A 27,672-nucleotide genomic window follows, 5' to 3' on the forward strand; every position below is an offset into this window, starting at 1 on the left:
CACATGAAAAATTCCATTTTATTTCTGTAAATTATATTGTTCAATATGTTACTTATATCATTACACTAAACTCACAATCGAAAAAAAAGTACCGCCATTCAACAGGGTGACCATTTATTCTAGTATTAAATTGATATTTTTGGTATATTCGTATTAGCTGCGTACGGTCACATAGGGCCGCGAGTTGGAACGCGAATTGTTTGGAGCTGGATTGTACGAAAAAGTAATAATTATAATTAATTGAAAAAAGTGAAATATATAGTGCAATATAGAAAAAATAACACAATTAAAATTCTGTTACTACGCCCTTTAAAGTATATACTACTACCACTCCTCAATTTCGACTCAAATCTGGTATTCATCCAATTGAGGTCAAATTCGTGGAATAACTGTGAAACTTCAGCAATTTTTATGTCCATAAATATTGCTGCAAGCCTGTTAAAATAGTGAACTGGAATGGAAAATCAAAATTTCAAGTGCAATGATGCAGCTTTAAGAATAATTTTCCTTGGCCCTCTACATAGAAAGCTTATATAATGCAAGTGGGCGTTTGTTTTTTTGCGCGTGCGCTTTCTTAAAATCCAGAAAAAGTGAAATTTCTCAATTGGTTCAACTGCCGGCCAATCTACGTCACATGTTTTCATAAAAGTCGTCTGTGAATATTGCAATGATGACGCAATTCTGCGTTAGTCAAATCGCAGAGTGCCGCGTGTGCTTTTTGTGCCCGTGAATCACCATGCTTAAAGCATTTACAGTCGTGCTTGTTGCTACTGCTACTGCTGTTGTTGCTTCCTTTCGTTTTGCGTAAAGAGCGGCAGCATGGTCAGCATTTTTGGTGTTCAGTATGTGTTTCTCTTGCTTATTGGAGATGCGCAACAATTATATGGTTTGCTATTGGTTGTCACTGTGAATGATAGCAACAGGTAGCGTGATCAGTCACAGCCAAGTCACTGACTCAGCTCTAGTTGGTGTTGCTCAATGAACGCACGCGGTCTGCTAAATTACAATTGCTAGCGGCTGTATGTGTATGCATATGTGTGTGTGTGAGTGTCGGAGTCGTCCTCTTTCAACTGAAGTTGTTTTGCATGTGCGATTGTACTCTCCAATTCTCTTTTAAGTTTGGGGGCTCGTCTTGTCTCCACTTGCCGCCGCAGCTGCAATTTGTCTGACCAGCTGGTTTGTGTCTTTGCTAGCTGATATATTTCTCCCATTGCCTACAAAAAGCAGCTGGCAAAATGCGCATTTGAACTTGAAATTTTTACTGATTAGCACGATAGGCGCCTACATGTATAGATTCCTGCATAGCTATATATGTAGTTTAATCAACTTTGATTAATATACCTGCATAATTATAACATACGGCGATAGTACCCTGTCTGACTCCGCCCTCCCTCTCCCTCTCTCATTCTCTTTCTTTCTTTCAAGCTTAGGCGGGCAATTTCAAAGGGTGACGAAAACTTTCGAATGAAGAGCGGACTTTGAAATGATTGTAAACAAAATCTTTCGGTAGAAAATGGAACCTAAACACACATACACATATTTATCTATATATAGGTGTCTGTTGGCGATGTGATAAGGGCATATTGAAGTACGATAAGTGATTATTATCAGTATGCGCTTGGCCCCTTTTACACACACACACACATATACACACACAACACAGATATAATTATATTTATTTGAATATATGTACGTATGTATAGGCACTTTTATCTATATCTAGCTTAGTTGCTTTTTGCGCTGTCATGTGCCTTTTTATCGCTGATTGTGTTTTTCTAACGTTTCGTTCCAACGTATATAAAACAACAACAAAAATTCGATTTCTACAAAAATGTTTCGAGTGTTGTTTTCTACTCTCTTCACTGCATACAGTTCGAGGTCTGGGTAATCTTTCGGCTGCTCTGCGCCTCAACGTTTAGTCGACGCGTAGCACTCAACACGAACAAACCGTTTGGCAGCGTATCTCTCAGATACGACGTGACGAGTAAATATCTCTATATATTCCGTTCGTTTTTCATTCCGAAAGGAAATTTTTCGTCAGCTACGCATAATTAAAGAGCTCAGTACATCAATTAATATTCATATAGAAAAGTAGCAGTGCGTTTGCAAATCGGAAATATAGCATTAAATTGTCATTAAAGCAACTATAAACATATATATGTATATATATATATATATAATCTTAATTAGCAGTAAATATATATATACATAATATATGTATTGTTACGCTATCATTATAAAATATATGACAGCATTCTATTTAGCTCTCACGCGAGTTTTTTGCACTTATGTAATCAGTTTTCGTAACCGAAACGTTAGCGTTGACGTCGACGTCGACGTCGACGTTGTTTGTGCGACAGACAAAAAGGAATTGCAAAGAAAACGAATAAAAAAAAACATTTTGTATGTGAAAAATAAAGCAAAATAAGCAAACAGATAAATAACGGCACACAAACCAAAGCAAACACACTCAGACATTGCCAATGCTAATGCGAGAAAGAGATGCAACTATTCGTTGCCGAACTAATTACAATCGATTTCGTTTGCTTTGCTGCACTTTCAAATATCTCTTAAGCTCTTATGTGAGCGTTTGGTGACCGCCACACTAAACCGGTTTGCATATACATATGCAAAGTACTGCAATGTTATGTGTGTGTGTGGTAATCGCTGACAAATTCGAGTGCCTGTTCAATGATCTAAATGATGTTTTATGTGCCCAGACACAGAGCTCGAGCTTAAAGTCAAATCAAACCACGCGTCGCTGATAAGCGCATGTGACCTGACTTTCGAGCCTTGCCTTCTGTTGCCGCGACTATCGCACGCGTTTCGCCTGCCTTATCGGGTCTCAAAAATGAATTTCATAAATTAATTGAAACATTTGCAAATGCGAGTGCCGAAAACGTTTTCCATTTGACGCATTTTCTTCTACTTGGCTTTAGATAACGTATGGGGGGCTGGTATTGGGGGTTGATATTGTTAATCTTATCCGATTTTTTCTCAACCAGGCCAGACAAATAAAGCAAATGATATACGATTGTTGTTTCACAAAATTATCAGTCAGGCTGACAATTGCGCAGCACAAAAAACTGAAAAAAAAAAAAAACAGAAAAAACAAACCGAAACAAGCCCAAAAAATTATAAATATATACACCTATGTATATGTTTATCTATATAATACATATGTAGAACATTTCACCACAGTGCAGATGACTGCTTTTTTGGCCATCTATCAAAAAGGCGAAAGCAAAGCGAGCGAACGTCAAGCAACCTACGTCTTCTCTTTGAAACGTCATCAGCAACTCAGATTGGGTCACGTGTCTGACCGAGAGAACGAGAAAGACAAACAGAGAGCTGTGGCTATATCTATAGCTATAACCCTGGTCTGGCCAGCAGTCTAGACTTTTATCTCATACATTTACATGCACATATGTATGTATTTGTATTAATCATAGACTTTGTTAACTTGTTTTCTATTTCATAATCACCATTAGTTGGCAACAAGTTTGCGATTTTTTGCGTGAAATGACGTCAAAGCCAGACATATTTTGGCACTATATATAAATTTGTCACTTTTCTTGCGCCGGACTGTGCATTATCTTATCAGGCTTACAAAATACGTTCACTGTCTACTGTCTGCCGCCTCGCTGCCTTGACTGCACAGCACTTGTCCAAACACAACAACAACAATACACACAAACAGCAACGAGTTTTACATTAGCTATTTGTCAACAAACAAGCTCTCAGTGAAGCCTAATTGAAAGCTGTTGCTGTAATTGCCTTATCAATAGAGCAAGTGTCATGCTCTCAGGCCTATTGCGTGTGTCAGTCTATTAATATGCTCTAATATGCTATTATAATTTCTATTTCCTTTTGCAGTTATATTTTGTAAAGCCACAAAATGCATAGAGCACACACGGCCTTTAGTCTGGCGTTATCGCCCATGGCGCATAAAAACTTTGCCACATGGCTGCTCAACAGCAGCAGCAGTCAGAAGGTAAGCGAATAATCATATAGAATATTTGAATTTGTATATATATTAATCTAATCATTTGATTATTCAATAGCTGATCAAGGCCAGCGCAGCATCGGCTGTGCGCACCTACAATTCAGCGGCTGCGGAACCTTTTGCCAATGGCAGCACCGCATCCTACGTGGAGGAGATGTACAACGCCTGGCTGCGTGATCCCAGCTCTGTGCACACTGTAAGTGGGAAGTTTATTTTAGAATGCATGGCAGTTCAACAGCCTTGGATCGTAAATTAAACATGTTTCTTTGCTTCACTGAATAAAAATAGAAGCAGGTGGAATTGGGAATATTGAACAGTCGACTTGCAGCTGGGCTTTATAAACTAAAAGTAAATTAAGCGCTAGCTAATGGCTCTATTTATAACACTTTCTGCATTTGAATACTTGAATACATCATATGCAGAAAAATGCCCAATTAATTAAAGCTTGAATGTGAAATAATTAATGATTTACTTATATAAGTAAGGATAAGTGATCCGAGCTTAAACTCATAAAATGTGAATTTAAAGAGAAACATGTTTATTTTTATAACTCGGTTCAGGTTATTGAACACTTTTACGACTACCTGTATGCATTTCTATATATACTTTGATTACAACATTTGTATTTGTTTCCCGTTGCAGTCCTGGGATGCCTACTTCCGTAGCAACTCGTATGTGAGCCCGCCCAATTTGGCGCCCGTGCAGGCAAACACGTTGCCATTGACGGCCTTTAATTTCGGTGGCGCTGTCAGCGCTGCGCCCGACTCCAAGACCATCGATGACCATTTGGCCGTGCAGGCCATCATTAGAAGCTATCAGGTATGATTGTGCTGGATCCATAGTACAACAACTGCTACCCCCTATAATAGAGTTGAACAGTTGAGATTGCAGAGCAAAGCGTATCTATTTGTTGGCGCTTTTCGTTTCCTTTTGTTTCGTGTACATTTCGTTGTTCTATTATAATTTTCATTTAGGTCTTAGTTTAATGTTTACGTTTATGGTTTTTATTAGAGCTGCCCGCCCACACATTTTGGACCAGTTTTCTGTGTTTCATCAAAAGCAGAGTAACACGCACACACTCACACACACCCGCATACAAGTAGCTTGAGAACTTTTATGTTATTCCCCCAACTCATTCCGATGCCCTATATACCCTTTCATTATGCGATTATTGTTTACATCTCCAGTAGTTCTCTTCTTTTGTATGTGTAATTAGTTTGTTTGGAAAGTTTGAGTACATCAAGAGTTGGGCATCAAAACTAGTTTCATCTCAGTTATAACTTATCTACGTTCATGATTAGTTGATGTTTAGGATTTCAAGTTTTATGTTCTTTGTCATTGATTTAGCACAGTTACTACAGTTTGCTCAGATCTCTGATATGGTAATCACTTGGCTTTATTTCCTTCCTATGCACCACATTTGATTTCCCTTAAACATATATTTTTCGTCTATTGATGGGTAGTTAGTTGAATACAGAACGACTTAATAACCATATTAAACTCTACCTATCTGTGTATAATCAAATTATAAATATATCTATGTGTATGAACATATGCATATGTATATATACTATATACTATATATATATAGTCACGTGGTCATTTGGCATCTGATCTGGATCCGCTTGGAATTTTAACACGCGAAAAAACCGTTTGCAAGGATGGTCTTGCACGTCGTGCTAATGAGGATGTGCTCAGGCAGCACTCTGGGTTTTTGTTTGGTAAATTCTTTTTGCAAAAATCTATACAAAAAATCAATTGCTAACATAGACACCCATTCCACGCCCTCAGTTGCACCCATCCAAACCATTTATACACACAACACGCTTTGAAGCCTACTTAACCCATTCGTTAATATACTTAAATATTACATGAAATTCGGAGTTGATGAAAAAGGCACCTAGGCAGGGCATAGTGAACTCTGTTATCTATATTATAGATCTTAAATTAAGTCAGTTGTCTCTCTCTCTCTATATATAGTCGAAATACGTTCTTCTTAAGTGTAAGTGTATGTAACTACGTCGGTGTTTTGGCTTTTTATTCTCGCAGTTATCTTTATCTATATATCTATCTGTTGTCCTAGTGCACTCCATAGAGTTTCGTTGCTCACTTCGCTTTTAATCGTTATATAATCGAAGTCTTTCAAACCCAAACATAACTAAGAACAAAAAAACATTTGCTACGCTTTAAATCTGCTTTCTTTGTTTTCTGTCAGCAATTTAATTTGTTTATGCTTTATTTATTTATTTTTTTTTTCGTTTTTTTATGCTATATACAATTAATTAATTTTTATTATATTTTTCATTTCATTTTATTTTTAACTGCTTTCTAACCCGCCCAAAAATGCAAAAATGCTATAAATATATATACGATATATAAAAACTGCAATCGAACGCAATTCGTCTATTCGTAACAAAATCAAAATTGAAACAAATCAAACGTTTAAACAAATTCAAAATTCTTTCTCTCTCTTGTATTATGTGTGTATTGTGCAAATTAAACAACAACAACTACTACGACACGTACAAAAAAAAAAAAAAAAAAAAAACTTAAATAATACCCTGTAAACATACACACACAATCAAAATGTAAACTCACACACGTTAGATTCGAGGACATAATATTGCTCACCTTGATCCACTCGAAATTAATACACCAGATTTACCTGGCAACAGCTCGACGAAAACCATTTACGCTAATTTCAGTTTTGGTAAGTAAGGCTTAGAGGCTTAATAAAAAATAGAAAACAACAAACACAAATGAAAAGACAGGCGGAATGCGTCCTTAATACGCCTAATCCGCCTCCGAACAACAACACACACACACACGCCACACACAACAGATATAAACAACAAATGAAAACAAAGAAAACAAATCATTGTCTTTTTGGTTTCTTAACTTGTGTTTTGTTCCTCTTATTTTTCGTACTATATATATATGTGTATAAAACCTGCCAATACAACGTTGTCTTGTGTACCATAGTAAATCCCCTTTCATTTTGTACCTTTCATGCACACAACCAAATTAAAAAACAAAATCAAATCAAAAAACCAAACTCCCCGATTTCTAGAACCAAGTAAATATCCAATAAAAATTAAATATATATACATATATTTACTATTATATATTGCTCAAAGTAAATTCTCATAAATTATTTTCATTATTATCATGCAAAACTTTATTTGTTTTCCTCCTTATTTTCCATCTTCAGTTTTCCGATTAGATTGCATGTCGTCAATTGTTAAGTGCATAAATAAATATCGCTATTGTTGTTAGCTAAAATCGTGACAGAAAGTGAACAAGTTATGTAATCAAACGAAACAAAAACCAACCAATATAAATATTTTACAAGGAATATGATGTCATGCATGCCTTGGTGTTAATCAGATACATACAGACATATATGTATATGTGTATATAATCCTAAGAACAAAGAACAAGCAGAGAACTTAATAAATATGTAAATACTTACATATAGGACAGATCAGCATGTATCTGTACATAATATATATATATATGTAGAATCACAATTTACAGACAATACAAATACAATCATTACACTCCGAATTTCAAAAAACGCCTACAAAAACTAATCAGCATCATTTAAAGAAACGTATCAAATCAAGTTCAATTACTAATAGTTTTATCCTCTATAAAAACAAATCCCCAACCCAAACCAAAAAAATAAACAGGTGAACAGGATATGGAACGTCAGTTCAAGCTGCCCAGCACCACCTTCATTGGTGGCGATGAGGCCTCTTTGCCACTCAAGTAAGTCGAATCACTAGACACCACTTTATATGCAGTCATATTCATCGTCCTCTTCCTTTTCAGGGAAATTCTGAATCGTCTGGAGAATGTTTATTGCAATAAAATTGGCGTTGAATTCATGTTCATCAACTCCTTGGAGCAGTGCAACTGGATTCGCAAGCGCTTTGAGACGCCGGGCGTCCTCAGCTTCTCGCCAGAGGAGAAGCGTTTGATTTTGGCCCGTTTGACACGTGCCACCGGCTTTGAAGCCTTTTTGGCCAAGAAGTACTCCTCGGAGAAGCGTTTTGGCTTGGAGGGCTGTGAGATCATGATTCCAGCCTTGAAGGAAATTATTGATGTGTCCACTGAACTGGGCGTCGAGTCTGTCATTATGGGTATGCCGCATCGTGGACGTCTGAATACATTGGCGAACGTCTGCCGCAAGCCCCTCAATCAAATCTTTACTCAGTTCGCTGGACTGGAAGCTGCTGATGATGTAAGTCTTAAAGAGAAAGTAGCATTTGCCAGCATGTCTTTAACTTTCCCCTTTCTTTCAGGGCTCTGGTGATGTGAAGTACCATTTGGGCACATATATTGAGCGCTTGAATCGTGTTACAAACAAAAACATCCGCCTGGCTGTTGTGGCCAATCCTTCCCATTTGGAGGCCGTCGATCCTGTTGTACAGGGCAAGACTCGTGCCGAGCAATTCTATCGCGGTGACCAGGAGGGCAAGAAGGTGATGTCCATTCTCATTCACGGTGACGCTGCCTTCTGTGGCCAAGGCGTTGTCTATGAGACGATGCACTTGTCGGATCTGCCCGACTACACGACGCACGGTACTATCCACGTGGTGGCCAACAACCAAATTGGCTTCACAACAGATCCACGTTTCTCGCGCTCCTCGCCCTACTGCACGGATGTTGCGCGTGTCGTCAATGCACCCATTTTCCACGTCAATGCTGACGATCCTGAGGCCGTGATGCATGTGTGCAAGGTGGCTGCCGAATGGCGTGCCACTTTCCACAAGGATTGTGTTATTGATTTGGTTGGTTATCGTCGCAACGGCCATAACGAGATCGATGAGCCGATGTTCACCCAGCCCCTTATGTACCAGAAGATCCGCAAGCACAAGAATTGCTTGGATCTGTATGCTGATAAGCTGATTGCTGAGGGTACCGTTACCGCTGAGGAGGTTAAGTCTGTGGCCGCCAAGTACGAGAACATTTGCGAGGAAGCCTTTGCGCTGGCCAAGACCGAGACACACGTCAAGTACAAGGATTGGTTGGACTCGCCATGGTCTGGCTTCTTCGAAGGCAAGGACCCACTGAAGGTGGCGCCTACTGGTGTCAAGGAGGAAACTCTGATTCATATTGGCAATCGTTTCTCTTCGCCACCACCCAATGCTGCAGAATTCGTTATTCACAAGTGAGTGAACCACACAAACTAATCCGTATAACAATTACCAACTGTGCTCTATTCCTTATTCAGGGGTCTTATGCGTGTTTTGGCTGCTCGCAAAGCCATGGTTGATGAGAAGGTCGCCGATTGGGCCTTGGGTGAGGCCATGGCCTTTGGATCGCTGCTGAAGGAAGGCATCCATGTGCGTCTCTCCGGCCAGGATGTCGAGCGTGGCACCTTCTCGCATCGTCACCATGTGCTGCACCATCAGCTGGTGGACAAAGCCACCTACAATTCGCTGCAGCACATGTATCCGGATCAGGCGCCCTACTCTGTATCGAACAGCTCGCTGTCTGAGTATGCTGTGCTGGGCTTCGAGCACGGTTACTCTATGACCAATCCCAATGCTCTGGTGTTGTGGGAGGCTCAGTTCGGTGATTTCTGCAATACGGCACAGGCCATCATCGATCAATTCATCTCCAGTGGCCAGTCGAAATGGGTGCGCCAATCGGGCTTGGTTATGCTGTTGCCCCACGGTATGGAGGGAATGGGCCCCGAGCACTCGTCGTGCCGCGTCGAGCGTTTCCTGCAGATGAGCTCCGACGATCCCGATTACTTCCCACCCGAGTCCGATGAGTTTGCCATCAGACAATTGCACGACATCAACTGGATTGTGGCCAACTGCACGACGCCTGCGAATTTGTTCCACATCTTGCGTCGTCAAATCGCTTTGCCCTTCCGCAAGCCTCTAATTCTGTGCACGCCCAAGTCGCTGCTGCGTCACCCGGAGGCAAAGAGTCCGTTCAGCGATATGAGCGAGGGCAGCGAGTTCCAGCGCATCATACCCGATCGCGGACCCGCCGGTGACAACGCCAGCAACGTTAAGAAGGTCGTCTTCTGCACAGGTCGTGTCTACTACGACCTGACTAAGACGCGTGCCGAGAAGCAGCTGGAGAAGGACATCGCCATCGTGCGTGTGGAGCAGGTGCGTCTTTGGGTTATTGACTTTATATGCATTTGAATTTCACTAAATTGAGTTTTCGCTTCATAGGTGTCACCCTTCCCCTTCGACCTGATCAAGGAGCAGGCCAATCTTTATAAGAACGCAGAGCTTGTCTGGGCCCAGGAGGAGCACAAGAATCAAGGCTGCTGGACATATGTACAGCCCCGTTTCCTCACCGCCCTCAACCACAGCCGTGATATCAGGTGCGTAGTTAGCATTAAGCAACCATCCTAGCTACACAGAGAAACACAGAAATCCGCCCCATATGCCACAAGTTGCACTCTCTTTACTCTGTTTTACTCTTGCTCTGTCTCTTATATTTCTCTCTATGGATTTGTAAGCTGATTTGTGCAGCTTTTTCTTTTCTTTCGTTGGTTTTCTGTGATTTCAAATAATTTAATTTCAATCTACTGCACTTAATGCATTCTGGTTATTTTATTATTTAGTCACTCTCATTAAGTGCTCTGAAGCACTCTCTCTCTTTTGGTATTCTTTGAATTTGATTTGGTTCTCTCGTAAATTTAAACTATTTCCAGTTGTTGCCTTAATATCACATTTGTTTTTAACATTCCTCATGCTCACCGCACTCAGCACTGCCATCGCTTAAGCTAATCTTTTTTCCAGCTTTTACTAATTTTCATTTAAGTATCGTAGCGTGTTCAGAGTATATCTATCTTTACCTCTTAGCTGCGATCCTTCTGTTACTCTCTTTCTCTCTATCTCTGTTCGAGCAGACCAACTCTTAGATCTCTATACAAAACACACACACACACACTCATAGTGCAACAGACTGTTACAAAAGTGACTCACGTGTGAACTAGTTCATTGGCTTTGACTTAAACCAACCAGACACAACACACACACAACAACACACGCACTTGCGCACACTCTTATACATACACATATCTCGTATCATATATTTTATAATTTGCATGGCTTCTTTAATTGTTAATTTCTTGATTTTTGATCTCGAACTATTATTATTTAGAGTTTTGTTATCTTATCTTATTTAACTGTTGATGTTACCTAAGATCAAGAGTGTTCTATTTTTGTTCCTTGATTTCCTTATATATCCCTTCCGTTTGTTTGAGTACCAATTGGCAAAGCAAATATACGTAATATTCAATGTTGAACAAAGAAAAAACAAAAAATCAAAAACCAAAAACTTGTCCTCTCTTTCTCTCTCTCTCTTTCTCTCTCTGTGTATGTGTTATTGTTACAGCCAAAGCGATGAACAATCCACCTTCTCCAATACAACTAATACTAATCAAGAATCCGATACCGATTCCGATTCTAACTCCGACAAAAAATCGAAACCCTGGCTAAGTCGCATGTTTGCCAGCGATAAAACTGATACCGTTACAACGGGATCGGGCACCGTTACGGGCGAGTTTAATGCCGCCAAGCATTTCGATTTAAAGAACGTACGACACGATTTCAATAGGCCCGCAGGCATTGCGGCCGCCCCCGGCGTGCGCATAGCAAAAACCGGACGTAAAATTAGGTGAGAGGGCAGAGATATCTCGTAATACTACTGCATACTCGATGCGCGTCAATTGAACTACTTAACCTGCCTAACTATAACTATCTACGATATCTATATCTATCTATCTACAATTATCTATCTATATCTATCTGCAAAATATAACAACCAACAATATGAACAACTCCAAATTCTAACTTTAATAGCCTCGTTACGAAATTTTTGGAGTATCTGCATTTTGTTTTTAATACACAATCCTTCCCCACCATTTGTACCATTTGCGTTTCTTCTTTGTTTCTCGTTTGCCGTTTCTCATTCAAGCGCAATTTGGCATGCCTTTTAATTTCATAAGCAAAACAACTCTGATACTCGTTTTGCTCTTATACTACTATCATTCTGTACTACTAATCCACTCTACTTTAGCACCCAAAAGTTCGTTCTTTTAATACTTACTATCTAACTTTATGTTTCTTATATTACTTTTACTTCTGTTCCAAGCACGCGCATTTTTTGTATGTTTTTTATTCACTGATATTACGTACCCCCAAGCTAAAGCCTTACTGATCCATAAACGTTTGTATGTTTGTTCAATGTTTATGTATAACCGGAGCAAACAGACATACACACATATCTACCTACGTATACATCACAAAATACAATATCTATATCGTCAAGTTACAAGACAGATCTGCATAGATACTGAAAACCTATTCATAGACTGAACTTCATTCAAGCAAAAGATGCTTATTGAATAATTCATTTGTTATAGTTTTTCCTCATAGGTCCTATGTTTACAGGCTATGTGTATATATTTATGTATCTAAGGGCTGGGCTTTTATTATTGTCGTTGTATTACTTCTTTTGTGGGCAGGTGATCCACTGATTAGAACTACGCTCCATTAATTTTGTTAATGCATTATTTCTAATATTTTACGCTGGCTTAACAAACTCATTTTCTCATGGCCTTTTAACTGAACTACCATATAAACACATATATAAATATGGAAGATCATAAATCTAGTGCATGTTCTAGTCTAACCAAATCAAATTTAGTCCAATTGTTATGTGTACTCACTGACTGATGTCGACTGGCTATGTTTTTTTACTATATATATTTATGATCCCAACTATCCTACAGCTATGCTGGACGTGCCTGTGGCGCTTCAACTGCAACCGGATCGAAGGCCCAGCATATTCGGGAGTTGAACGCCCTGCTCAATGATGCGATTTCGACTTAAGAGGAACATGCAAAGAACTTTTGGAATGTGGATCAAGCTGGATGATTAACTAGAGATGAAGTGAAATTGAATATTAATTATGATTATATATTTTGTAATAGAAACGTCTTTGATACGATTTTTTCTGACGATGAAATTGTTAAGTGCATATTGTGTGAAAGTAATGAAATTTTAAATATTAGTTTAGTCAAATTGATGAAAGTGAGCAAAAAACAAACAAACAACAACTAGAACACAAAATGTTTACAAGCTTAGCAATTAAAACAAAAAACCAACTGAAAATCCACACACCAAACAAAAACTAAAACAGAACAATCTTTAAAGTGAAGAATTCAAATTCTAGTAGTTAAAATACACAGTCACATACAAATACACACATCAGTTCTATATCTATATAGAAGAAGATAAAGCAAATACATTTTCAAAATGAATGTAATTTTATTTTATTTTTATGCTTAATTATTTATTTTATTGTATTATATAGTAATTACCTATCTCAAAAAAAAAAAAAAAAAAAAAAAAGAAAGTCTTTGAAGAAGAGAAGAGAGAAATTACTAAGTGTTTTTGTTTGCCTTTTGCTTAAGTTATACAATTTTGTTTTTAATAAACGTAAAGAACATATATACTTTATATATGTATGATGTATATATGCATATATGTTAGTTGACTCACGAGGGGCAGATCAACAAGATTTATCAGGGACTATTTTGCATCAGTTACTAAGTATATGGAGTGTATCAGAGAATGTAATTGGGGAATGCTTTAAGTATTTTTACTGTCACAATTTTTGAATATACTTAGTATTAATTGAAAAATGCGATACATATACATACATACAAATACCTATATAAATATATACATATATTTTTTGTTGGGTTGGTTCACTAGCCCGCCTACACTCTTTTTGCAGCACTTGTGCTATAATTGATTAATCGATTTAGTACTCATATTGCATGACATATTGCACCATTTTGTCGCACCAATATTTGATATTGAACGTAGAGTGATACTAAAAAAACTTTAAAACTATTTTACTCGCGAGAGAGAGTATATAAGAGAGTATAAGTGTGTGTCAACAGAACGAAATTAACTCTTCTACTCTATAAACCTTTTAATATTTCTAATCTAAAAAAAAAAAAAAAAAATAAGAAGAAAAATAAATAAAAATGAACCCCTACTTTGCACCAGCGATAAAACTTGCTAAAAGTCTAAAGTATAGTAAGTAGCATGTTAACATTTAAAATTTACTAACAGTTAAAAAAGAAGAGTATATGTGTAAAGCGGATAAAAAATAAAGAATATATATACAATTAAGCATAAACAAATGACTTTGATTGGGATTTAAAATGCAATAAATACAGAGGATTCCTCGGAGAGGAAGTACGCAGCTAGGCGTTAATTCAATGATAAGAAACAAACTGGCATGTTTTATCTGAAAACCTCGAGCTAATTATATTATAAATGCTATACTGCTTAAAATGACTAACACTAATTATGATAACAAAAACTTTACAGTCATGTCATGGAGCATGAGAGTGTCAAGAGATTTGTCAAAGTTTGTGTGTGGGCGAAGTTAAGTCTTGCTCTAAAGAGACTTATAATTATACTTGTACTTAATCGACTATTCAGTTTTCCGTTTCTGACAATATTAAGTCTTACCTCTCTTACTTGTAATTTTTCCCAGCTAGGAGACTTGTCAGCTTCTGGCCCTCCTAAGAAATATATTTATATACACTTAAACTCATTCGCTTTATAATACGACTCGTTGCCCTCCGATCTCTCCCTTTAATTTATATTAGCACTACTTATAAAACTATACAGATTTAACCTAAGGTTATGCTTATAAAATTCGTACTTCTTTCAAGACTCGTATTTTCTTAGTTTATGTTAAAGCAAACAAGCTTTACAGCTTATCAGTTAGCCTAGCCTTTTGGCTACAACAAGTCGTTTGTCTCGTCTAGATTTTCCGATTTTCCATAGGAACTGAAGCACGTTGCATTTTCCATCTTTCCAGTTTCCATTTTCACTGTCATTCTACATTCGCAGTATATTTGTATTCTCTGTGCGCCTCACTTTCACATTAACTGGAGCCTCTGCTATGATCGTCTTCTTCTTCTTCATCATCGTCGTCTTCTTCCTGTCTGACAACTTAGACAACACAAATTGGGCAAGTAAAACGCTCACTTTTGGCCAATTTCACACAGGTGGGCAGCAACGAACACTAGCCTACGGACACACACACACACGCACATACATACATTTATAGTTGTATGGACAGCCATTAAAGCAATTCCATTGAACATCTTCGAGCGTTTTACTTTACTTTCTAATGTCCGGCGCAGCATTTCTTGTTTGTGCTGATCGAGCCCCTTGGGCGATAAAAAGGCGAGAGTACATTGGTAATAACATGTTTTAAATTCTTTATTGGGTGAAGATTTTTTTTTTTTGGTCAAACAAATGGGAGCATCTGGCATGCATTACAGTGCTTGGCAGTATAAGGATGAACTTAGCCTGAAAGCTCTAGCTGCGTCACTGCTCATTGGCTGTGCTCTGTACACCCATACATTCTTTACTTAGCAGAGAGCTTCGCTCGCACACTCCAGAAATTGGTAAAAGCTAATTTGCTTCGCATTCAACACCCTGTGCTAAGCAATTACATATGTATGCGCATACTTCTTAATGCATAAGCATTCCCTCTTTAGTAGCAAGACAGCTTCAGCGACAGTGAACTTCGTGTGAAAGCTCTTACAGCAAAGCACGATAATTCGCTGCATTGGAAGTATGTAATTGCTTTAATGAAGTCTCTCTTCCCACTGACGCACTTAGCTGCAGCGCTGAATTTCTCCTGCAACCGAATTTATATGTTAATTCGCTTCGTTGTGTTACAAATAGTCGCAGCTAATTAATTGTCTCCGCGCTTACTTCTTTATGCACACAGTTGCTTCCCACTGACCTTCGGGATGCGCCGCAGCAACTGAGAACTTCGCCTGTAAGCTCTAGCAAAGCGACACACTAAGTGACTACTGGCCAAGCTTTTCAATGCCCATTTCTTTATTGTAGTGTGCCTTCGTGCGCTCTGACCTCGTCGGCACTAAAGCTTCAGCAGGCAACTTCGTATCGTCGTCTGCCGTTGGCAGCATGCGCCGCTTTAGCTTTAGGTATCGCTCACTTTTCAGTCTGTTTGTGCCCGCGAACGCGATCGTAAGAAAGCAAATAAAGCAGAAAAACGGGTCGCATTCGAACTGGGATTCCGAATCGGATTCGGACTCGCCTACGTTTTACGGTTTCGGTTCGCTTTTGTTATCGAAACCAATTGGAATTGTGCAACTGCGCTAATGATTGATCGAATGTGCTACGTTGCCTATTAAAACAAAAGTAAAAGTGTGCGCGCCACAAGATGTGGCAAATGCTGCGATGCTCATTGAAAGTGTATAAAAATTCGCATTAAAAAGCTTTTGTTGCTTTCATCTCCTATTCATATTGCGCGCTCAATTTGTGTATGAAAGAAGTCGCACAATACATAAAGTCTTTATATAACAAAGCAATAAATAAACAGTGAAGTGTTAGATTATTCATATCGTTTATCAATAGCCGTTACAGAAAAGCCGTCAAAATGTAAGTGCATTGATAAGAGTTTACTTTGATGACATACTAAATATTTAATATTACGAGTTTAAAACAAAGAGAGTTCTTTTTCGCCCCTATTTTTACAACTCTTAAATACAGCTGATAAATAGCTGCTCTTATCGTGCTTCTACAGAAGCGCTCATGTATATATATATACATACATATATCTTAGCTTCCTCTGATATCAAATGTCAATGGAAATTCTCTGATTCATACGAATTTGTTGTTCAGTTTTGCTCTGCTTTAATCTTGAGCCAGAAGACAGCCTCTCACACATATACATACATACGCAGAAAATTGATTTATTTGTTTGTTTGTTTTTTTTTTACGCCCCTCTTTCGCAATTTACGTACTTTAGAAAGCTGCTAAAGACAAATAAAGGCTGAAACTTCTGCGAGATGCGCTGAAAGTTTTGCCCGCCGGCTAAGATTCGATGTCGAATTCGAAGTCAAGCCCAAAGTCGTAGACTACACGCAATAGATCACTTGAGATCTGACATAAATCTTTGTCGTTGACTCTTTTCTATTCAATTGTTTGTTTGTATGTTTTTTATTTTATTTTTTTTTCTATTTATCTATTTATATACAGTTGATATTTGCTTAACATGTGTCAGTCGCAATCATTCAGCGCTTCCCGGTCGCATATATCTTTATGGTTATTGTCTTAAGTAGCTGAAAGTTCACTTGCGACAGTTGCAGTTGCATTTTGCAATTACACTGCGCAACAGCAATTTTTATTGCAAGTCTCTGAGCGAATATGTAAAGCTCCAGGCAGCATACGAATCAATGGGAAGCGAATAGCATAGTAAACAGAATGAATGAGGAAAAGAGAGTGACAAGAATCTAATGAGTGATTAATTTAGAGAGATAAAATGTCGATCGTCAGACCTGAAAGCTTTCAGGGTCAAATTGTTACACTCTATCCAAGTAAAAGTCTGCGAAATGGAAGGCAGAAAAATAATGATAAATCATCAAAAAATATGCAGATATCGAATTTCGATTAATCAATCAAAGTGTTAATTGTAATTGAGGCCATGAGAATCGCATAGAAAAGAGCAAAGCAAATAACAAAGAATAAACAGTAAGCGCAACGGGTTTGCTAATTGGGAAAACATTTGTAAACAAAATAGAGTTTATCAGACTTCATATTTCTCTGCCTGATTGTGTAGCCGAGTGTTGCTTACTTATTTAACAATTTCTTCCTGTCTCATTTCAAAAATAATATAAAAGACAAGCTGAGCAATATGGCAAACATGGGCAAGTATACGATGTTTGTACATAATCCATAAAGACAAATACAGAGACGTAAACTGGCCTTCATTTGGATGTTGTTTGTTTGTTAATGTCAATGTAATTCTGTAATAAAAACATTTGCCAAGTCTCCGTTGCTTGTCGCTCGTTGTTGCTAACAAGTGATCATAATAATATAATAATATAGTTAATAATATAGTTATGCAGGCAAATGATATAGTATGGACACGCACACGATATCTGACAAGACTTCACTTTCCATTTCCATTTGCAATGAAAGTCTCTTGGGAATGAGCACACACCAAATTTGTTCACAGCCTCTTTTCTTTTATTTTGTTTTTGTTTTTAATAATTATTTGGCTCAAGATTTGCATAACTATTCATGCCTGTTGAGAAGGCATGCATAGGGTATATAATATGCGAGCAGAAAAAAAGCGTATATATAAAAGCGGATATATATATGGTATGATTGATCATTATCGTTAGCAGAGTCGATCAAGCCGTAGTTACCCTTGTCTGTAAGAATCAGAATCACAAGAATTATAAGAACTAGAGATATGAAATTGCACAGCAAACTAACAACTTTTTTAACTACATCAAACTTTTGTTTTTGGAAGTTTTCAGACCATCTTCAAACCTCGTAAAAAAAAAGACAATGAAGGTCGCATTTCCACCTTCTTCAGGGTATCTTGCAGTCGTGTATAGCCCATTACCGCACGTTCAATTGTTGTAACTAGATTTCTTAAAGCATTATTGTTGCCTTATAATTTGGCGATGCTGTGGGCGTCGCATATTCGCATAATTTTGTTGTATCTGCATCTATGTATCTCATAGATGCAAAATAATCTAATAGTGGGCGCGCTGACACTTTTTATTGACTGACTCAACGTTCAATTTAAGCTCGAATTAGCTTTATGCTAACGATACACTGGCCAAAAAGATGGCACTGAAATTTCCCAGAAATCGGTCGCATATATAGGTATTCTGACTTGCAAAAATAACTACACGAAAAATAAGTCTAAAATATTGTGAAACAGTCCAAAGCGAAATAGCAAAAGCAGCACGTTTTTGTATACCAAAGTTAAGATTAAAACCAAAAAGAAACATTTAAGTCAATATGTCTATATGAATAATATGAGTAATAAGTATGTAGAAATATTGTATGCTAAAGAGAAGTTGTAGAAGAAACTATAAATATTGTCTTTCATGTAGTCAAAGAACAGTGTATAGGCTTTGTGCTCAGTGTAGAGTAGAAGAGTCAAAGTAAAACATAATGAGAGAAGAAATATATTGAGATTCGAAATTTAACAATCGATTTTTTAAGTGAGGTATTACTTTCAGTTAGACCTGTTAAATGAAAATTGTATATGGATCCTTTTAAAAGTAATATCCCAAGCCTGTTGGCGATTCCTAGATGTCAACCAGTTCTTACATACTTCTACGGATGTAAGCTCATTTTTACAGATTGAAAATACTTGACTTTGTTTTAAGATTTACAACCGACTCTGCTGCAAAGCTCAGTTAAGTTTTCCCTACGCTTTAGTATTTTCCCAGTTTATGTTATTTCCTCAATTTCTGTTGTTTTAGCAGTTCTTTTGGTGAGTGTAGAGACTGACCTGTTTTTCCCCAGTTCAACTTTAGTTTGTTTATTTTTTGTGACTTTTTTATTTGACTGGGCATTCCTGCGGCTGTGACTCATGATCATGATCATGATCGTGGTGCCGAAGAAAGCGAATCAAGTGCTGCATGCTGGACAAACTGTTTGCAAACCGGTCAGTTACAGTGCCTCACAGAAAAGTTTAGCCACGCCATGCCACGCACGTGGCAGCTGTTTTTCCCGCTCTCGAATTTTAATTTCGGATCCGTAAGCTCGTAAATTGTAGTAGTTGCCCATGTATTAATCGCACTTGTCAGACAATGAACTTTGCTTTCGCATACAATTCGCGTCAGCAATTTTTTACTAAGTGTACAGAAATATATATGTATGTATAAAAGTCTATATACGTATATATATATATATGTATATTTATGTGGATAAACACGTAATTGCTTTGACTTTTAACTAGTTTTTGTTATTTTACGAATTCCTAAATCAGCGACTAAATCCGATCAGCTGATTAACCTTTTAGTGATCATTTGTGCGTCAAATGATCAGTTCGGATCAAAAATTATTATTAATTTTGTGAAGCGTCTGTGATGAAATCTGCGAATGACAACTGATCAGTTCCTCTACTGATCATTAATCACTGCTGATACGGATCATTGATTGATTCGGCAAACTAATCTGTGATCAACTCTAATGTGATGATCGTGTTGACCGCCGAGCCCTTTTATTATTGGTCCTTTTAATGATCAGTGATCAGTTCTTTCACTATATCAATGACCAATTATGGGACTGATCCCTAATAAGTTCAGCTACTAAGCATTGATAATTCATCCCACTGTTCAGCGATCAATTGCCCGTCAGATCACTGATCAATCTCAGCTTTCATCACGTCTTTCGCTCTTATTCTAATTAAGTTGTCAGCCCCAATGATCATCAGGTGTTATTTTTATTCCTTTTCACAGTACTCAATTGATTTATGTTTATTTTTTGTGAAATTCCACATCGAAGTGGATTGTTTTTTCTGTGCTCATTGTTATGCATTTGGCATTTGGTTTTGGGCCAGTCGTGCGACAATGATTTCACATTGAATATATATGTATATAGTATAGTATTCTATATAGTTCAATGTTGTACAATTTGGCAGCTCTGAAACGATGTCAAATCGTGGGCGACTCAACTGTGGTAGCCACTCAGCTGGCCCAGAGAGTTCATTCAACGCGAACTAGTCATAAAGATGAGCTCACTCCACATAAATGGACACATATGCCGTCTAATCTATAGCACCACTTGATAGAGACAGGTATTATAAACTTTATAATCTAAATGTGTGCGTGTGGGAAGCCCAAATCTCAAGGCCGAACCTATGAATTGATAAGAACAGCGTTGAAAAAATATAAATATATATATGCAGCTCTATACTATGTAGTGCTGCATATACGGATGACTTCTTTGATTTGTATCGGCGGCGTATTTTACTTCGAGTCATGCCATTTATATAGTTTTGAATTTATGTGCTCCACGCGCTAATTAGCTGATTTTCTATCAACTTTCTTCTGCTGCTTCTTGTTCTTCGTCTTCGTCTTCGGCTTCCTTTTGCGATTCGGTTTCAGTTAACTGATTAATCACGAATCATTGACCGTTGATCGCGTCAAGTACGTGGCGCACGGTCTCTCGCTTCGAATTGGACACAAATCACGTTTGAATTAGGTAAAGCCCCTGGCCCTTCCCCTGCCTGCTTGATTTACCAGAGACAAGGTCGAGCGCTTAGAACTCAGCCACAGGTGAAAATTTGCCATATCATATTTAAGATTTTCAGTTCTCTGATTTCATACTTCTATTTCGATTCAGATACCCTCAGCTCAGAATGAAGTTGATTGTGTATATTATTTTGGGTGCTGTTTCATGTGGCTGATTTAAAACTAAGATAAGTTAAAACAATTCGTGAGTGAAGACTAACTTAGATTTACTTAATATGAATTCAACGAAATGCTTCTCCAGTCGTGCATACCCCACTAATAACGCGCCAATTTGTTGCATGCGACATTTGGAAAGTTGTTTTTCTCAACACAGCTGAAAGCTCGGATATATATTTCACCCGCTCAGCTGGGCAGATCTGAAAGAGTCTAAAATTAGACACCAAATGGAAATTGTGCACTTCGTTAACTAGACCAATTAAAAATCCAATTAGATATTATGTTTTAAGAAGAAAAATATTATTAGCTAAGTTTGAAATCATTATAGATAAGCTCAAGATGAACTATTGCTATATGATATATATATATCTGATCTATTAAAATACTAAAAATGTAGCTAAATAATTATCTCTGTTTTAGCATTAGCTTTTGTTTTGATTAGGGAAAAGTTCACGTGGAATTTGGTAAGTGTTAACAAATGGCAATAATTAAAGCTCCATTTGAATGCTTGTTTTTTTCTGCTCTTCTTTTGCTGCGAATGATGAATTGGCTGTGCTTCACATGTGGCAGTCGAATGGGCGGATGGGCGTGCAGGGCGTGGCGCAGATGTGGCGCACAAATGCAAATTAGTGAAGGGGCGTGGCCGAGAGGGGTAAAGGCGGCTAGCGAAGAGTGTGCAACAAGTGTGTGGCAACTGCAATGCTAGTCGTACTTGTCGTTATTTCTTGCCACATGCTGTGCCCCACATGCCACGCCCGCCTGCCGCCTCTTAGGCCTTGTTTGGCTGCTGTTTTTGCAGTCTGTTTGAATTGAATGAAAATGAAAACCAGGTTTGCAGGTCGCTGTCGCTGTTTGAAGCTTTGCGAAATGTTCGCACAGTTTTTTTCTGGTTTTCTGTATTTCTGTTTTATTTGGCATTGTCTACGCTTTTTGATGGGCCTACTTTGATGCTTGGCGCTGTTTGAGCGCGCCTGTTAAGTGCATTCCAATATTTCGGCCACCATAATAGCTTTAACAGCTCGGTATGGTCACCCTAAAACATGCTCTCTTTCGCTGCGTCTCGCTCGCACACAAGAAAACACACGAAAAAGCAAAAGCAATAAACGTTATATTGCTTTTGCGTTTGCGTTGTGTTTTTGTTTTTTGTGACGTTTGCTTTGTGCAGCTGTCCGTTGAACTTGGCAAGAACTTGCAAGTCGAACGGGTATTCGATTTTTTTATTTTCTTATTTTTTGTTTTTGTCGAGTCTTTAGCGCGCTCTTCAGTGTGTGGGTCTGTTTGTGTGTATTAGTTTTTTTTGGTGTTTGGCTTTCGTCACAAAACAAATCCCAAACTTGTTTCCGTGCGCGTCTCTAATGGGATTTACGCCAATTGTGCAGACACATTCCACAGAGGTGTGGTGCTTGAGATGGCAGCAGCTTTAAATCAATTAGAGTGCCCAGCGACTTAATTAAAATTTGTTAAGTTAATTAAAACGCTGATGTCTACAAGGCAAATGCCAATGAACGCAACACCAGCAATTGCCACAAAGAACAAGCGCTGTTTAAGCAGCAGTGCAACTTGCCAGTTGCCAGTTACAAGTTGCATCCGCTATGTGGGCTGATGAAAAGGGGTTGGAGGTGGCGTCGCATATTTGCGGAGAAATGCTGCGCAGCCAGCGCGGAGAGCATAAGCATAAGAATCAGAATAAAATGCAGCTAATGCACAGAGGAATGCGCAACGACGCAAGCGTAGACGTCGCGACGCATCGCAGCGACGCTCACAGCGAAGTTGGTCGTGCTCTCTTTGCAGCAAAGTTGGCTCTGCTCTGCTTGCGTCGCTGCTCAGCTACTCAACGGCGGCAGCGGCAGCAGCAGCAGCAGCTTCGCTAGTCAGTTGGTCTTGAGTCGTCGTTCGGTGCGGTCGTCGTTTCGTCAGTTTGTTAGGTCCGGGTGTCGCTTTTATGCGTGTGTTCGTTGTCGAGAGCTGCGCGCGCATATTAAACTGTTCATTTGTGTTTAATGTTTGTCTTCGCTATTGAAAATGATGTGCAATAATCGATGTAATCAAAATTTGGCACACACGTCGTATGTGTGTGTGTAAGGTGAAACGAAAGTGGCTGGCAAAAGTGAAACGCCCACAAAATCAAATTGAGCCAAGAATCTAGCCAAACCACTTGGCCACAAAAGCCCACACATATAAAAATAGTTACAACAACAACACCAACAGCTTCTGCACTACAAATTTCACCAAGAACAGGCTGTGCGTGTGTGTATGTGTGTGCGAGGCTTGCCAAGCCTGCCAATTTGAGCGCCTGCAAAGTGTTTTTCTCTCTTCTGCGCATATGTTTTGTCTTCTTTGTGCCTAGTTGTGGATTATATATGGCAGCTTCTGGTGCTACTGCTGCTGCTTCTTCTTGCTCAGCTTGTACAGCTGTGGCCTGGCTTAATGGTAATTAAATGAAATGAGACTTTTGCATTTTGGTGTTATCTTTTTTCTTGCTATTCTTTAACTGTAAACTGCTTAGCTGTGACTTTTTTTGTTGTCGTCTTCTTATGCGTTTGGCCTCTGATATTGACCTCTGCCTGGCCTATGGCTAACGCTGGCCGTGTTGTGCCTACAGCACAGCTGAGCTCAGCGTTCGTTCATCTAACTGTTAGGCGGCAGTGGGATAGGCAGAGGCAGCGACAGCGACAGCGCAGCTACCGTTGTGCTAGCAGCAAGAAAGAGAGATAAGAATAAAGAACAAAAACTTTGATTCTTCAACCATTGAATACGCTTCCTTTAGAATTTATATGGTATTTTTAAAATTAATTATATAATATATGTATATCGTTGAATGTTTTATGGAAATAGATATATATACATTCATATATAACAATCTCGCACTCAAATAATTGAAGCTAGAAGTATACTCCCTTTTGTGTTACATGTTTGCTAACAAATTAATAATACCCATATAATATATGTATATAGTTGAATGTTTTATGAAAATAGATATATATACATTCATATATAACAAATTCGCACTCAAATAATTGAAGCTAGAAGTATACTCCCTTTTGTGTTACATGTTTGCTAACAAATTAATAATACCCAAACTAAGGTTTTCCTTTACAAGCAACGCTAAGTTCAGTTTGCCAATGCTACACGATAATTACACGCCTCTGTGCCTTATGCGGTCTCTTAGACTGCCTTCAGCGCCCACCACGTCCCCTGCTCAACCGGCGCTCCCCTGACTGGCTTTTGTTGCGGTTCTTTCGGAGTTTTTGCGAGAGCTAGTAAAATGCTTGGAATGCAGTTAACTATATAGTATATACATAAATACATACCTACTGATTTACACACACATATGCACATTAGATAGATGCCAAAAACTTCAACTACAGATAAAATGCACTGGTATTAGCCCACAGCGTGTCTGGTTACAAATTGGAAATGTGAATAATTAGTTTATATCGGTATGTATATAATGTGTTTCGAAAGCACAACAAATAAACAAACATGAGTAATCCTTCACAGCTTATCAGTCTGTTTAGCTATTATACAGTTGTTCGATATGTAGATATATATTCATAGGAACAGAGTCTGTTTATATATTTGGAATGCGGTTTTGCGCAAGAAATCGCACATTGGGTTTACCTTTTTGTGTCCTTGAGTATAAACCCAACGAACTTTGAAATTGGATAAGGTAGACTTGTAAAATTTAGCATATATAAAGTTTTATTAAATACATAAAACTATTGAGTGTAACATTTGTACATGCACAAAGAGGTTATCGTTGATAATAGATATGTTGAACGCAAGGAATATAAGATCTGTATATATGTTGATTGGAGTTCATTTAGTTGGCATTTTTATATTTCATATATCTATTAACTTTAAGAATCTAGCTGATTTTTAATATGTACTGTATAACCTATTAAAAATACATAAGATAGTTTCATAAAACTAACTATGGACTCTATATAAATGTTGTCTTTGAAGCATATTTCTATATGCAAGATGAACTTTAATTTTGTTGATTGAATTCGCTTGAAGCAAGGCGAACTAGCAGACATAAGATGGATGAATATATAGTGAAAACAGACACCGATAATACACATACAAAGAAACATACTTCACCAATTCCAAATCGCACAAAGGGAGCCGCAGACAAACAGCGAGACTTATGGAGAGGCCAGCAGATGTATATAATAAACGAGCAGATGTCATGCAAATAGGAACAAGCCCCCCGAGTGAAGGCAATAATGAAAACTATCGACCGTTGAGCCAGTCGCCCTTAACTTTTGATATTTGTTTACGCTAATTCAATGTGGTGTAAATCATACGCCGTGTTGACCAGCCCCAATGCGCGGCATTGACGGCTTAGGGTTGAATTTCCTTCACCATAATTTTTAGGGGTTGCCAACGGCCAGCAGAGTCAAGTTTTTTAGTTAGTCGGGTGGTTGGTGGTTGCATTCACCGTGGATCGGTTGTCGGGGCAACCAACGTTACCAAAAACAAATGCAAGTTTTCTTTGAATACATTAGACAACAAATAGTTTTCAGTCGAAGGTCTTGGTTAGGCAGTGAGTGAAATGTGACGTAAAGTGTGGTTAAACAACAGTTAAAATATGATAAATAAATGAAAGAGAATTTAATATCAATTATGTGGAAACAAGCAGTTGGCAATTATACGCTACACTATAAATAGATTTCGTCAACTAGCTTAAAGTTAAAGGTCAGATATAATGGATTTACAGTCAAGTGTGCCTTAAATTCTATTGACTATAAGCATAATCTTTATTTGTTTGTTTGTATTATAACGTATAACTAACGTATTCGGTAAGCCTCATTTATGCTCTATATAAGAAAAAGAAAATTAAATAATTATACAAACCATTCCCTTTCAAGAACTTTCCTATGTAGACCTAACGTAGTCTGCTAACAGCATATTGTTAAGTATTAGGAAAACTAGGGAATAGAAGAGTAAAAGTGAATGCTTTAATCCATTTTAAATAATTTTCTTAGTTTTATCTGCCTTTCTTCCTTCTGTATTACTTGGAAAAGAAATTAAGTTAATATTCAAGCATTTCGTTGGTTTCTTAAATGCAAGACGTCATCTACACTAAATCTTTAGCGAGACAGTTCATTAGCTATCCGCAGTATTAGTCAAATAAGCCGAAAGATAGAAGAATAAAAAACAAAACAAAAGGCCCTAAAGAAAAAGAAAAGTAAACTTTCACAATTTTTAATGAGTATTTCTTCCAGTCAAACTTAAGAGTTTCAGATTTGTCTCAGCAGCTTCTTTGCTTTAGTATCAATAAATTGTGCCTGAATTAATTTATTGAAATTTCTATATATTATATATTTATATGTATATAGATTAATGTGTATAGGTATTTGTTTTATCATGTTGAATAATTCATACTTATCTTGGCGCTTTTTCCGCATTCATTCCGTTGCACAAAGCACGCTTATCTAGCCATTGATTGTTTCATTAGCCACCGCGTGCCTAATCGTCGATTCTTGGGCATTTTCTTCTTCTTCTGCATGGAATGATGAACAATACGATTATCAGTCATTGACTAGACATTAGGCTGCAGCTTGGCATTTGCATTTAGCTCATTCACTCAGCTATTTTCGTTTATTTATCTTTATCTTTATAAAAAAAAGGTGATAATTTTTTTTTTTACAACTTTTGTCACTTTCACCCAGCCCAGCCTAGCCTTAACTTTTGAATTGGTCAAATGCAAGTGTAACTGTAAAAATCTCACTTAAATTATGATCATGTTTTTGTTTGTTGTTGTTTTTATAATGCACATCCGTCTCATCTGCGTTTGTTTATGGGCGCTGCATCTTGACGGAGTCATTTGCATTACGACTACAGCATGCAAATGCTGAAAAACTATATAAAAGCAGCTTAAAAGTCACAGAGCTTAAACAGCAAATACCCTGTAAATAGCTGACTCTAAATAAAATAGAAGAAATTGCAGTTTTATAAATTTCTCTTTATGCAATTGAAGAAGTTGAACTACAGATACCCTGTAATCTAACTATCATTTGCAAATATCAGATAAGGTTTGTTCTCTCTATGTTGCATACTCACTTTCAATTTCAACGTTCCTTTCCCTTTGCATATGCAAAAATTACAGGGTATACGTATAAACAAAAAATTGTCACAGCTGCAGGTGCAGCACTCCATATATAGAGAGTGAGTCTCTTTGAAATATCTGCCAGGCTTTTGTTTTCATTCACATATATTTTATATGTTAGTTTTTTTTATGCATTTTACTAAAACTTTTGCATTGTTTACATTTTCCATTTTGGTTTATCGCTTAACTTTTTAATATGCAAAGCATTTGTTGCTGATTTTTTCTCTCTCTCTCTCTCTCTCTCTGTCATTCAAAGTTGGCTTTATTGTGCGCTGCTGGCCG

At 37.8% G+C, this 27,672-nt stretch overlaps 2 protein-coding genes and 1 long non-coding RNA gene across 9 annotated transcripts in view; 2 read left to right on the top strand and 1 right to left on the bottom strand.

The window, feature by feature from the left end:
* Window positions 1-141: 141 nt before the first annotated feature.
* On the top strand, window positions 142-13,310 carry LOC6582312 (2-oxoglutarate dehydrogenase, mitochondrial). Of its 6 annotated transcripts, none has more exons than XM_015162376.3 (12): window positions 142-223; window positions 3,877-3,994; window positions 4,065-4,202; window positions 4,649-4,825; window positions 5,598-5,727; window positions 7,699-7,777; window positions 7,841-8,252; window positions 8,314-9,182; window positions 9,246-10,140; window positions 10,207-10,361; window positions 11,381-11,662; window positions 12,780-13,310. In XM_015162376.3, the coding sequence occupies exons 2-12, from the start codon at window positions 3,899-3,901 to the stop codon at window positions 12,877-12,879; spliced, it is 3,333 nt and encodes a 1,110-aa protein (XP_015017862.1). In that variant the 5' UTR covers window positions 142-223; window positions 3,877-3,898; the 3' UTR covers window positions 12,880-13,310. The 6 variants fall into 6 exon arrangements, with proteins under 6 accessions (XP_015017862.1, XP_015017861.1, XP_015017860.1 ...); XM_015162375.3 differs by lacking the exon at window positions 142-223 and adding an exon at window positions 1,883-1,984; XM_015162374.3 differs by lacking the exons at window positions 142-223; window positions 5,598-5,727 and adding exons at window positions 1,883-1,984; window positions 6,614-6,716.
* Window positions 13,311-14,000: 690 nt separating this feature from the next.
* LOC116804316 lies at window positions 14,001-16,068 on the bottom strand. Its single transcript, XR_004364280.2, has 2 exons — window positions 15,802-16,068; window positions 14,001-15,724 (listed from the first exon to the last, which is right to left on the bottom strand). It is a non-coding gene; the product is annotated as an uncharacterized LOC116804316 (long non-coding RNA).
* Window positions 16,069-16,075: 7 nt separating this feature from the next.
* LOC6582314 (ephexin-1) overlaps window positions 16,076-27,672 on the top strand; it is a 28,033-nt gene continuing 16,436 nt past the window's right edge. The window contains exon 1 of one of the 2 annotated variants that reach the window (XM_015162378.3): window positions 16,076-16,494. The gene's annotated coding sequence lies outside the window, so the exon portion shown is untranslated. Of the gene's footprint in view, window positions 16,495-23,142; window positions 23,706-27,672 lie in introns of those variants that run through there. The other variant, XM_015162380.3, reaches the window with a different exon arrangement.

The sequence above is a fragment of the Drosophila mojavensis genome, unplaced genomic scaffold (genome assembly GCF_018153725.1).
Source record: "Drosophila mojavensis isolate 15081-1352.22 unplaced genomic scaffold, ASM1815372v1 contig_74, whole genome shotgun sequence".
Classification (NCBI taxonomy): domain Eukaryota; kingdom Metazoa; phylum Arthropoda; class Insecta; order Diptera; family Drosophilidae; genus Drosophila; species Drosophila mojavensis.